At 44.6% G+C, this 12,621-nt stretch overlaps 1 protein-coding gene across 1 annotated transcript in view; it reads right to left on the bottom strand.

Annotated features, from left to right (window-relative positions):
* Nucleotides 1–12,294, bottom strand: part of LOC144123464 (solute carrier family 22 member 7-like) — a 37,659-nt gene extending 25,365 nt beyond the window's left edge. Inside the window, exon 1 of the mRNA XM_077656284.1 lies at nucleotides 11,731–12,294. Within this exon, the coding sequence (XP_077512410.1) occupies nucleotides 11,731–12,063 (333 nt within the window). The 5' untranslated portion in view covers nucleotides 12,064–12,294. The remainder of the gene's footprint in view (nucleotides 1–11,730) is intronic.
* Nucleotides 12,295–12,621: the final 327 nt, after the last annotated feature.

Here is a 12,621-nt window from a genome sequence, read left to right as displayed (position 1 = left end):
ATTCACGGTTGTATCCTATAAGAAAAAAAAAAGCTGCTGGTGTTCCTGTGATCTTCAGGCGTATACCCTGGAAGGAGGAAGCTTATGGAAAGTGAACCCCAACGTCGTAGCGTTGGCGGTTGTAACGTCGGCTCAGGAAAAAGTTCTCAGCCATCGAATTAACAAGGATGGAAGCCTCATGGTTACAGTTTCAACACTACAAGCTGCTAACTCGCAGTCACTACACTGGCTGGAGTGGTCGAAGAGGCCCGTGTACCTTACTCATACATGGCTAATTATGTAAAAATTCAAGATGTTCCAATCACGTACTCAAACGGAGACCTACAGGAGTACCTACGCGACCAAGGCGTCATCTCAGCAAGGTGGCTCACCTCTCACGTTCCTGAAGATGGTGGCAAGATCAGAGAGGTACGTCGTTATCTTGGAATTCGCCAAGGACTCACCACTGCCTAAAGGGGTAACACCTGGATTCTGCACTTGCTCTGTAACTGAATATATTGGGGTTGCAGCTCAATGCTACAAATGTCAGAAGCATGGCCATATTTCGAGGCATTGCACAGGGCCTGTTCGCTGCAAAGTGTGTGCTGGCCCCCATTCGCACAAGGAATGCACATGCATATCGCAACCTAAGTGCGCGAACTGCAATGAACCGCACCCTGCTTCATATGGAGGGTGCATTAAAATGAAAGCTGCTACACTTGCACGCACTACGGAGCAAGTTCAAGAGAAACCGCCCAAGCGATATGAACCATCGCCTAGCCCTGACATGGTTTTCACGAACACGCCAGAGATTAACCGAGATGCATCAACGCTGCAAGACAAGAGAGCTGGAAACACATATGCAGCAGCAGTAAAAAAGAAACGTGGCAAGCCCGCCACCTCACCGCCTCCTTCAAAGCTGTCGGAGCATTCGACACAAGTCCCGACAAACGGCTACTCTCGCTCTCAGCCTAAGGCACCGCAACCTGACAGGATGATCACCGAAAGGCAGCAAAACGGCAGCAGAGAACAAGATATCACATGCCAACTGATTCCGATACTCTTTGCAGCCATCAAAGCTCTTATCCGCGCCAGCCTGTCTCACCAGGTCTCCCAGGAGCAGAAGCTGTACTTGCAGTGGAGCCGTTGGTGTCGGCCTCCTACGCTCCGCAGGGGCGTTATACTAGACAGCAATAATCATGGTTTCCGCAGCGGCAGCTTCACCGCAGCTGACCATCCATGACATCTTTCGCACAAGCACCATTTTTCAGTAAAACGCTCGTGGTTTACGCTCGAAGCTCTCCGACTTCCGGCAGCTCGTGCGAGCGTACCACTTCCCTTTCATATGGCGATTTCCACTGGTCGTTTGGAGCAACTCCGTTCCATAGGTAGCGCACTAGACTGATCCTCAGACCAGCGGCGGATCTCACCGGAACTTGTAATGGGCGATGTCGTCATTTCCGAAGCACACATGTGATTTTTGGTTATTTTTAGCGCGTGCAGGAATTTCAGCTGGGAACACTGAGCGCTGTTTAGCGCGCACGCGTTTTGCGCGCGTATGTCGTCTTCGTCGCCTCCATCATGGCGGTTACAACTCTCAATTATGGCATCGTATAGAATAGCAATAGCCCTCGCGTTGTCTGATGAGAGCTCGTCGGAATCTGAATGCGCGCGCTCTCAGACAGCAGCAGCGAACACAAAAAGTACCTCTTCGAAGCTTTTTTCGAGAAACATTTCGCCGAAGCCCCTGCGAAGGGCAATTTCCTCGTTGGAAATTTCCCCGTAAGCACTCTGCAGAATAAATGTATCGGCTCTGGAGCTTGCCGACACATCACTACCAATTTCTATACTCACTCGACCCATGTCTGAGATCAAGACTCCCGCCTAGCATTCCTTGCCACCTGGAAACACTTTATCACCGACTTCGCCTGAACGCTGCGTATACAAACGCCTTGCGATACCGTTTCAGTCAAATGAACAGTCCGCTTTGTGACAACTGCGGCTCGATTGAATCTGTGGAACATATTCTGCTTGAGTGCCCTGCGTATGCTGACGAGCGTGCGTACTATGAACAGTGCATGGAAAAGCTCTCGCCAGTGCCTCTAACAATGAATAGTATTTTACGTCCCTTCTTGATAAGCTCTAATTTCATCTGGTATGTTGCTCTCATGCATTTTTCTCGCAGAACTTTGTTAGGTTATTTATCAGACTTTGCACCTCACCATTGCATATGTTACATCATCTCTCCCCGATGCCGCTTAGTAGGCACTTAATGGCCGCATTTTATGTTCTCCCACTTTTTTCTTTTCTAATTTTAACTTTCCCGCACTCCTTTCCTTCCGTCTTTACCTCCCAAATTTCCTTCCCCACGCCGCAGAGTATCATGCCACCGATTTTTAAACGTCGGCTAAATTCTCTGCTTTTTCATTAAAGGGTTTCTCTTTCTCTAACCTTTAACCATTTGCAAAAAGAACACTTTTGCATAGTTATTTCTTCTTTATTTTGTCATTTCCAGTTTTATGCAAAGTTTGTGTCACAGATGTGGCAACTTATGTTTCGCAAGCAACACATGCTTAGACCTTTCCATTCCTTTAATCTTTTCGGGGTAAGAGTGGCGTGGCGTAGTGGCTAAAATTCGAAATTTAGAGCACATATCTGTTTAGCACATTCCGTGTTTTTCTTTTGGCTTTGAAGAGAGAATTTATAGTATATGGAACTACAATGTATTTTTCTGCAGTTACTCTACTGGGATGATGCTCTTACTATTTGTTCGTCTCTAACCATTGTTGACTGCGGTGATACGGCCGGAGATGATTTGGAACCCGCTTTCAAAGCCGGCTGTGCTGCTGCCAAAGCAGCACGTAGGCAGCATGTCGCAGGTGTCCCTCATTTTTTGCATTTTATACGCATAAATCTCGTCTAGGTTTTGCTTCATTCGTATTTACAAAGAGACACAGGTGCTGTTGTGCGCAGGATCCGCCGGGAGAGTTCACGTGACGTGCGCTGAACGTTAACTTAACGTCTGCGAATCTATGACGTCACCGAGGGAAGGAAGATCTCTTTTAGCTAAGCGCTCTGGCTGATAAATTCAAAATAATTCATAAACCTTACGCACGCATCGCCTGCATTTTTAGTGTGGAAGCACTATTCCAGGAGGTAAAACCGGCTCACCGGTTTGTGTGATGCGTGGACCTGATGCAAACCATAAATAAATAAATAAAATAAGTCTTGCCGCGATTGGGATTCGAACCGGCGTCAGCGCGAACAGATCAGCTTCGCTGGCCACTGCACGAGAGCACTAGGCTATCGCCGCAGCAGATCACGCGCTGTGTTAAACTGTTACACACTCTTCTCGCACACTGCGTTGGACATTGTCTTCTTCATTAACTAATACTGCCATCAAACTAATATTCGCGCTTTGAGCTATGTGACGGTAGTGACAGAAAGGGGTGCGGTGCATGCGTTGGCGTGGACTTCGATGTGGCAGAAACACGGCGCTGGAGCAATACGCGCTGGCTTTGACTGCATTGCTGCAGAAACGCGGCACTGGAGCATAGGCCGCCGGTGCACGTGAAGTAAATTGACATGACGATGAAAAAGTCGAAGACGCGCATAACTTCCTCCCTGAGTCAGTGGACACCTGAAATCGCACTTTCAGATACGTGGCGGTGGTGTCCACCTGCAAGAAAGTGTGCATTTCGTGTTTAGCAATGCAAAACCGGCAGGCATTTTTTTTCTCTTAGGTCGCGAATCAATATGCATATACACGTGGTGGTTAAGTCTTGTTTCGCCAATGTCGGAACATCAGCACGAATGCGCCAGGTATATTTGTTGCAGTGGGAAGCACATTAATAATAATAATAATAATAATAATAATAATAATAATAATAATAATAATAATAATAATAATAATAATAATAATAATAATAATAATAATAATAATAATAATAATAATAATTGGTTTTTTGGGTGGAAAGGAAATGGCGCAGTATCTGTCTCATATATTGTTGGACACCTGAACCGCGCCGTAAGGGAAGGGATAAAGGAGGGAGTGAAAGAAGAAAGGAAGAAAGAGGTGCCGTAGTGGATGGCTCCGGAATAATTTCGACCACCTGGGGATATTTAACGTGCACTGACATCGCACAGCACACGGGCGCCTTAGCGTTTTTCCTCCATAAAAACGCAGCCGCCGCGGTCGAGTTCGAACCCGGGAACTCCGGATCAGTAGCCGAAGCACATTAGGAAGATAATTTTTTTTTTTTTGCTAATCAAGATCAACTGATATGACGTCGTTTAGCAAAAAATTGGCACTTGGATTTTGGCTCTTAGTACAAGCAGCAGGCAACTCTAGCATATTTACAAACAACGACACATCAGAGTGTTAGCCATCACGCTTGAATCTTGCTTTCTCTTGCACGCCGCCCATGCAGAACGAAGCTGCATGCGGATGAAAGATCGTGCCTCTACACTTAGCCAAACATTTTGTAATGCAGGTGGAAATCTGCCATTCAGAGTTATGCTTTCTTCGTTTTTCTCACAGGTGTCTGACACCTGAGTCTCGGCACTTCGGCGTGACACTCTGCAAAGACGCAAATCGATGGCAAAAAAGCACAGTATTCGGTTGACGACATCAAACCTCTGTGTGGCAACAACCAGGTAGCAGTCGACTTTGAAAGGCATGCAAGTCATTGCAAGCAGCAGATACATTTCGAAATATCGGTTAGTGAGTATTTAAATTGCTGCACAGCTTTTTCTTTTAAAAGCCATAACAACGTGACGCATATTTCACACGTTTACTCGGAGCAATTTGCGTACTTCTCCAAGTTTTCCTACTATGAAGTGACGTGCAAGATTTCACCGGAGGAGCTTTCGAAGCCAGAATCACGAACAAACCTCGAACACTATAGGTGTCATCATTTGCAGTGATTAGGGCGTATTATGAGGTGAAAGTCAATGTCACTATTTATGACTGCTATTACAATGAATGGTTTCTACGTGAATGCTCAAGGTGCTACTTTCTATATATAGCAGCGTGGTATGATAGGTAATGCTTATCAACGTTCACATTCAATGCAAAATGACGCTGATGCCTGTGCAAGGCGAACATGCTTAAAGCGCCCTTTGTGGGAATTCGAACAGAGACATTTTCTGTGCTTGCAAGCATAGATGTAGTGCTCAACCATGTGATTAAATGGTTGGTCAGTTTCGCTCAATTCTGCTTGTGAAATTTCGCAATACAGGCCTATGTAAAGATTAGTGCTCAACCATGTGATTAAACGGTTGGTCAGTTTCGCTCAATTCTGCTTGTGAAATTTCGCAATACAGGCCTATGTAAAGATTATGGCCAGTTAAAAAAACTTGCTGTTAATGTCTCAACAAAGACATTGCGGCCATTAAGTTAGATCAGATTAATGATTAAAGAAGATATGTGAAGCTTTGAAACAAATTTCAGATAATGTCGCCATGCCGGCTGCAGACGTGGCTGCGATATTTCAGTGTTATCCTACATGTCCACTTCTCTGAACAGGAGCCTGCTCGTACGTGCTAGCCATAAATGCGGCTTTTGTAAGGCTAACAAATAGTGAATCTCAATGAGTTTTTTTTTTTTCTTAAGCAAGGCCAGGGGTGTCGCTGTTCTTTAAGCACAGCCCGAAAGGCAAAGAGCATCGTCTTTTCTCCTTCTTGCGCAAAACACATATAAAGTGGTGGCACAATTCAGAACTATTAAGCACCTGCATAGCTTAGAATATCTTTTGGGGCGCACTTTCATTAACAAAGGTATAGCTGCTTTTTTGACCCCTTAGGCATGTAATTTTATAAACCCAAGTTACTTGCATCATAATGAAGAGAAGATACTTCCAATATTTTGTAGTTACTTAATTATCCAGGAGAACTACGTTTATCTAGATTTGGTGAAATAGTGCCAATAAGCATTTGCATATAGATACGGCTTTCTGAAATGTTTATCTTTATTGTTCGTAATTAGAAAATGGTACGTTATATCTTGTAATCGTATTTTGTGGTCAGGTATGGGATTTCTAATACGCTCCTGGCTGCTCAGCGCTACGGTCAGGTGCTCCGAGCTATTTATTTATTTATTTCAAATACCCTCATGGCCCTGCGGGCATTATTGAGGGGAGTGGAACAAGACGTACAACAACACAGATGACCAGAAATGGAAAGACGTTCATGGGCTACAGCAATACATATGGCTCACTGCATGGAGTCTTATAGATTTCAGCAATTTTGCGCCTCCATGGAAAGCTAGAAGACAAAGAAACGAGAAAAGAAAACAAAAACTAAAGCCAACAAGACAAACTACAAATCAGCAACACAGATTTCATGTGGCACTACGAACCGAAGTGCACACATGTCATGAACAAGAAAAGCAGGCACTTAACTTTTTTTCTCAAAATGCCCGAGGTCGTCGGTGAGTGCCACATCTGTTGGCAAGTGATTCCACTCGGATGATGTAGTTGGAATGAAAGAATTAAAGCGAGCGGTAGTGCGACAAGGGGAAAGGAGCACTTTGCGCGGATGGTCAATGCGCGATGGAACGCAGGTGGGTGCTATGATCAAAGCGTTTTTCAAAACAGTCAGCTTGTAGATCTTTAAAAAAAAAAAGACAAGAGTCGTGAAATTTTTCTGCGCAATGAAAGTAATTGCAGTGACAAAGCGTTCTTCATTAGCGTGACACTTGATGTGCGGTCATAGTCGTAGAGGATAAAACGAGCGGCACGGTTCTGAACAGGTTCCAGAACAGATATAAGTGACTTAGCTCGAGGGTCCCTTATCGACACACCGTATTCAAGCTTCGAACGAGCCAGTGTTTTATAAAGAAGGAGTTTGACTGAAATGGGCGCATTAGAAAAGTTTCTGTTTATGTAATCGAGCATATATATACGGTTAGCGTTTCTAGTAGTGTAGGTGACATTCTGGTTCCAGGATAAATTTGATGTCAGATGTACACTGAGGTATTTATACGAGGTAACCGGGGCTAACGAAGCATTGTTGATGTGGTAAGAGGCTGGTGGCGAGATGCCTTGACGTGAAAAGCGCATGGATTTGAATTTTTATGCGTTTAAAACCATTTTATATTTAGTGCACCATTCAGTAACACAGTTAAGATCTGCTTGCAATAAGTGGACATCAGTAGTGCTTTTAATTTCATGGTATAGTATGCAATCATCTGCAAAGAGTTTGATAGAAGATTTTATATTGTTAGGCAGATCAGTAATGCACACAAGGAATAACAAGGGTCCGAGTACCGATCCTTGTGGTACACCAGACGTAACCGGCATTGAAGAGGATTGAAGACCGTTAACTTGAACAAACTGCGAGCGATTAGATAACAAAACAACGAATCCTTGCTAGAACATTCGGGTCGATATGAAGATGAGCAAGCTTATACAACAGCAGACTATGGGACACTTTATCGAAAGTCCTGTAAAAATCTAAGAAAATGACGTCGACCTCTGAACCTTCATCAAGAATGGAATAAATTTCGTTGCTGAAAGATAACTGTTTCACAGGGAGACTGCTTTCTGAAACCATGTTGTTTAGGCGTAAAAAAACGAAAATGATCCAAGAAAACCGGATAATTGAGAAAATATTATATGCTTCATGATTTTACAGGAATTGGAAGCTAATGATATGGGACGATAATTGAAGGGCGAATGCCTGTCGCCAGATTTATATAGTGGAATAACTTTACCCAGTTTCTATTCTTGTGGTATATCTCCTGTTTCAAGCGATTGCTCACATATCTTCAGTAAAAAAAAAATTGCGGAGTACACTTAAGTATTGTTCAGGACTTTGTTGGTAATGTTATCAGGCCCGCAAGAAGAGGAGATTTTCAAATTGTTAATTATGTTAATTCCTTCATAATTAAACCTGACAGGGTCCATTGGAAACTTTATGTTACATGCATAGTCTCTAACATCAGTAGTGTCAGTTGCGGTACTCGAAAAAGCGGTAGTAAAAGTCTCGTTAAGAATGTCAGCGGCGTCAGTGCTTGAAATAGGGTTTGACTGAGGGTTGACGAGGGATGTAAGTGACTAATGGTCTCATTTATTGACACTACTCCAATTTTTTTTTTTTTGGATTGCTCGTTAGAACTGCTGGCAACGTCACATTAACGTAGTAGCGCTTCGATTCCTTCAAAGACTTCTTGTAACTGTTAACAATTTTTTGCAGTGCTGACCAGTGCTCACGCTTTCCAAAAGACAGTCTTGCGCAGAAGCCTCTCTTTTTTGTTTACCACACGTTTTAGTGAGCAGATGGATAGTGGCAGTTATAAGCTTTTTTCGAGGAATATACAAGTCGAACAACTCGCAAAGCTTATTTCTGAAAAGTTGCCAATTGATATTTACGGCTCTTTCGTTGAAGTTTGCCAGAGGTTCGTCAAGAAAGTCTTCAAGCGCTTTATTGATCCTAGTGTAATTTCCTTTAGCACAATCATATATTACTTTTATATTGTTATGCGACGTTCGAACAGGGACGTTCAACATGACATGTAATAAATAATGATCGCTTATACCTGATAAATAGGTAATATTGGACGCAGCATCAGGGGCTGTTTTAGCAACAAGTCTAATACATTGGATGTTGAAGATGTGACCCTCATTGGCTGCGTTATTACCTGAGTTAAACAAAAGTGAGAACAAAGATTTACAAAATTAGGCAATTCTTACGTAGTGTTGATAGTGGTATACGAAACGCTAGACCAGGTAATATTAGGGAAAATAAAATCACCAAATATAAAAACACGAAGATTCGGAAATTTGCCACACACAGCGCTAAGCACGTCATAGAGGTCGCAAGAAAAACCAATCCCAGTGGAGGCCGAACGGTAGCATGCACAAAATAGAAGTTTTTGACATTCAGTCGTGATATGCACACATAAAAACTCTAGTGTCGTGGGAATATCAATGGCTATCAAGATGACTCGAGACGGCGACCAGAACACCGCCACCACGTGCGACTGCGCGATCACAGCGAAATATGGAGTACCGCTTTTGGGTAGCGAGGATTTCAGTGCTTCTAACAGAATCATTCAGCCATGTTTCCTTTAGGAGAATAACGTCGGCCGATGTGGTATCGGCGGCACAGGAAAGTCCATCGCGGATTGCGAACAACACTGCGTATATTGGTGAAAAGCACTGAAATTCCAGAGGTCTTTGAGAAATTGTGCCATGACACCTGCACAATAGGTTAGACTGCTTGGAGCACGAACTCCAATTCTGCAATTACAACATGTCCCCTAAAATAAAAATTATAAAAGCCAATTAACCTATTTGTTTAATTGGCTAACTAATTAAAGCATTCTACCTCTTACTTGGTGCCCGCCGTCACCACCAATATAGCCTCAGGGCTAAAAAAATATAAAGTTGCTTTTTTTTTATTTTGGACCTAAACACAGAGAATGTTTACTACATTCAAATTAGTGCGAATTAAAGCACGTATTTGTGCTACGTAGAAGACGACGATGAGAGGGCAGTGCCGCGGAACGGAGCGCTCGCGCTAGGCCAACAGACGAGAGAACAGACAACGGACCATTTTACTTGGTGCTGGTATCCATTGAATTAGTGCTGGCTCACTAAAAACACCCGGCATATTCGTTTATGAAGAACCAATGCGTCAACAATCCACTCGGCAAGATAATTTACGCTTCAGTATAGATTTGAGCATGGTAGCGTTTTGCTACTACAGTTCCTACAGTACATGGTTTGAGCATAAATCAAATTGTAAAGAAATTATAATTGTTGACTACTGCCAGACAGGCATTCAGTGTTGATGGCTCAACGTCTTATGAAAGCGCAGCAGCTCGGATTAGATGTGCTATAAAGCCACTCAGCAGTCTGACGTGGGACATAGTATTGTTTCTTCTTTTCCTGCTACTATGTCGTATGTTCATGCTGTAATCTCTCTCTCCCCCCTCCCCCTTACTATAATGCTATACAGACGTGTGGGTAATGTGATAAATAAATAAATAAATAAGTAAATAAATAAAAGAATTCCACTTGCACTGACAGTGGTTAACTTTTGAGAAATAGTTCGGCGCACCGGACCAGAACAATGGACGGCTCGGTCTGGATGTTCATAATCAGCACGCAACAAGTAAAACAGCAAAAAGTAATACAAAACGGTGTATTGGTAACATGCACATAAAAACAAAACGCAATGCGCAGGATGAGAAAGGGAGTGTGTTCCGCGCATGCTCTGTGTGGTTATTCTCTGTTGTGTGCGTCCTCCAAAACTGCGTCGGAGCAGGATGTTTCCTGGACAGATCATCTGTTCTCAGTACGTTGCTTTAAAGAAGCCAGAAAAGGACTCGGTAAGCGACAAGCTACTCGCGGAAAGTACGTCACGGTCGACGAAATGAATTTACTGCACGCTAAAAATTCGTGCCGTGTATTCCATACACAGCGCTGTTGGACGTTCGCGCTTGTGCAACATACTACTTATAACGAGAGAGCAGCACTGCCTGTCAAACGTCTGACTACAGGTGTACTGATGCACACATAGTACCTTCCCACCGCATTGGTCCCCATATCCGTACTGCTTACTCAATGGGACGCCGCACTGCGTCGAATGATCTACGAATGCTGGCCAAAGTCGTTATTTCAATGCCGGCGTACGGACATGATCGGCGCGAGACGGCATTATAGGAACGGATTCCTTCTTTCACCATGGCGACTCCCGAAACGTTGCCAGAGCGGAAACCGAGCAAGGCCCAGCGTTGCTTGAATCTGTGCAACCGGAATGCATAAAATATCTCTGGGATGGTCAGACAGCAGTGAAAATGAGAAGATGGAGGCAAGATATCCACAAAAGGAACGCCTAGCGCACAGCGCCCTGCTCGTTTTAAACTCGCCCTGATACCTATATTCCGAGATGACCACGGGAGCGGACGGCGGCGTGATGGCAACCATCGCTGTACGTGTTGATGTCCACGCCCTCCTTATGGATCGATTAGTCAGACACGGTTAGCCGGGGTCACTTCCACGAAGGTTGGATGAAATGCGATACAGTGGCTCTTCGACGAAGAGGGGGCAATGCAGCGGCCTGGCAAGACAGCACAGGATACCCTGGTTGCAATTAGTCGAATAGGAACAAGCGGAGTCTTTCCTGTGAGTTGTGGTACCACCCAGTCTTGCTAGCACCCTGGCCCAGAAACAACAGTTAATGAGTCTAAGGTATCTTACGTCGCACATTCGATGGCGGCTCGTATAAACAACAGCTCTATGTGCATGGAATGCTGTGTTTTCTCAGGGGATGAATTTGTATCTTTCTTCTTTCCCTTTTCTGTTGATGACGTTTTGCGTACATTCTCAATAATGAATGCTAGATGTGAAGCACGTGACGACAGTTCCGTTTTATTTTTGAGTCTAACAAGTACGGACGAAAAGGAAAAGATATGAAAAATGCCTGGCTGACAGCTGCAAACATTCTTTTTCGCTTCAAAAATAAACCGAAAAAGATCCCAGTTCTAAGTTGTTTGGGTTATCGTACGTTTGAACCATTTAAGGAATTATGTTACTTGTTTTCTTTGGGAAAGAGCCTAAAAATTTCCGCGCGTTCTTATTCAAGTAGACTTGGTTAAATAAACTGATACTTATAACAAATAACTTCTATGAGCCTCTGCAGAGGGCGTGTATAGAGGTCAATTGATAGTTACAGGTTATGATTAAGAGATCACGAAAGCTTAAATCTCGAGATGAATTACGTAAGCTTCGCATATTTACGCACCTCCATTGCGACTGACGTGAAGAACTCGGTCGAATCAAACCGCCATCCCGTGGGACAGAGGGCCCTGCTGCCGTCAGCGACGCTCATGTCGCCATCGTTGGAGAGACTGACCAGCCGACAGCGTTCGCGCGGCAGCACGCCGTGATTCGGGAAGTCTTCGAGTGAAGTGCCGTTGACGAAGCACCACTGACTGGGAGGCGCGATGAGCAGGTACACGTTGAAGAAGTAGTACAGCGTTGAGTTCGTCGTGGCAAGCACCAGGGCTGCCGCAAGGACAATTTTGCTGTACAGTCCAAAACCACCCACCTCCTTGAGCACTTTCTCGTACTCCATGCCCTGGTGTGATTACCTTTCCTTAATTCTACGTGATTTGCTACTTGATACGCGTGAAACGGACAATACGCCTGAGATCCAAAGGAGGTACCAGACAGTAAACGCAGGCTGTGCAGTAATAGCTGTTCAGAAGTACTATAAAGGCTCTGTTATGTATGCTCCGACGTTCTCGGCGGCGGTCGCGGTCGGACACGTCACGTTGGCGACGCTGCGCCGGGCTGAAATTCGCCCCGCTATACTCCAGCCGCGTCGACGCGAGACAGCGCTGAGCGACAAGCGGCGCGCATGCGCAGAAATCCATTCGTCCGGCCTGCTGCCTCCGAGTAGCGGCTGCACGCTCCGCAGACGACGCGCGCGGTGCATTCTGGGTTCGCGGCTTCGACGCGACCGGAGCAGAATAGGCACATGTTCGATTGCGACGCCAGCTTCGTCAAGCGCGCCGAAGTTGCCGAACACGTCGGTGCAGTGATGCCAACTCAGGTCAACGTTTTATCCCTAAAATGAACCCCCAAAAATCTCTAGATTGAAGAAAAATCCCTAGGTTTTAGTTCTTTACTT

This window comes from Amblyomma americanum, chromosome 3, assembly GCF_052857255.1.
Source record: "Amblyomma americanum isolate KBUSLIRL-KWMA chromosome 3, ASM5285725v1, whole genome shotgun sequence".
Classification (NCBI taxonomy): Eukaryota; Metazoa; Arthropoda; class Arachnida; order Ixodida; family Ixodidae; genus Amblyomma; species Amblyomma americanum.
This window is presented reverse-complemented; position numbering and strand designations above follow the sequence as displayed.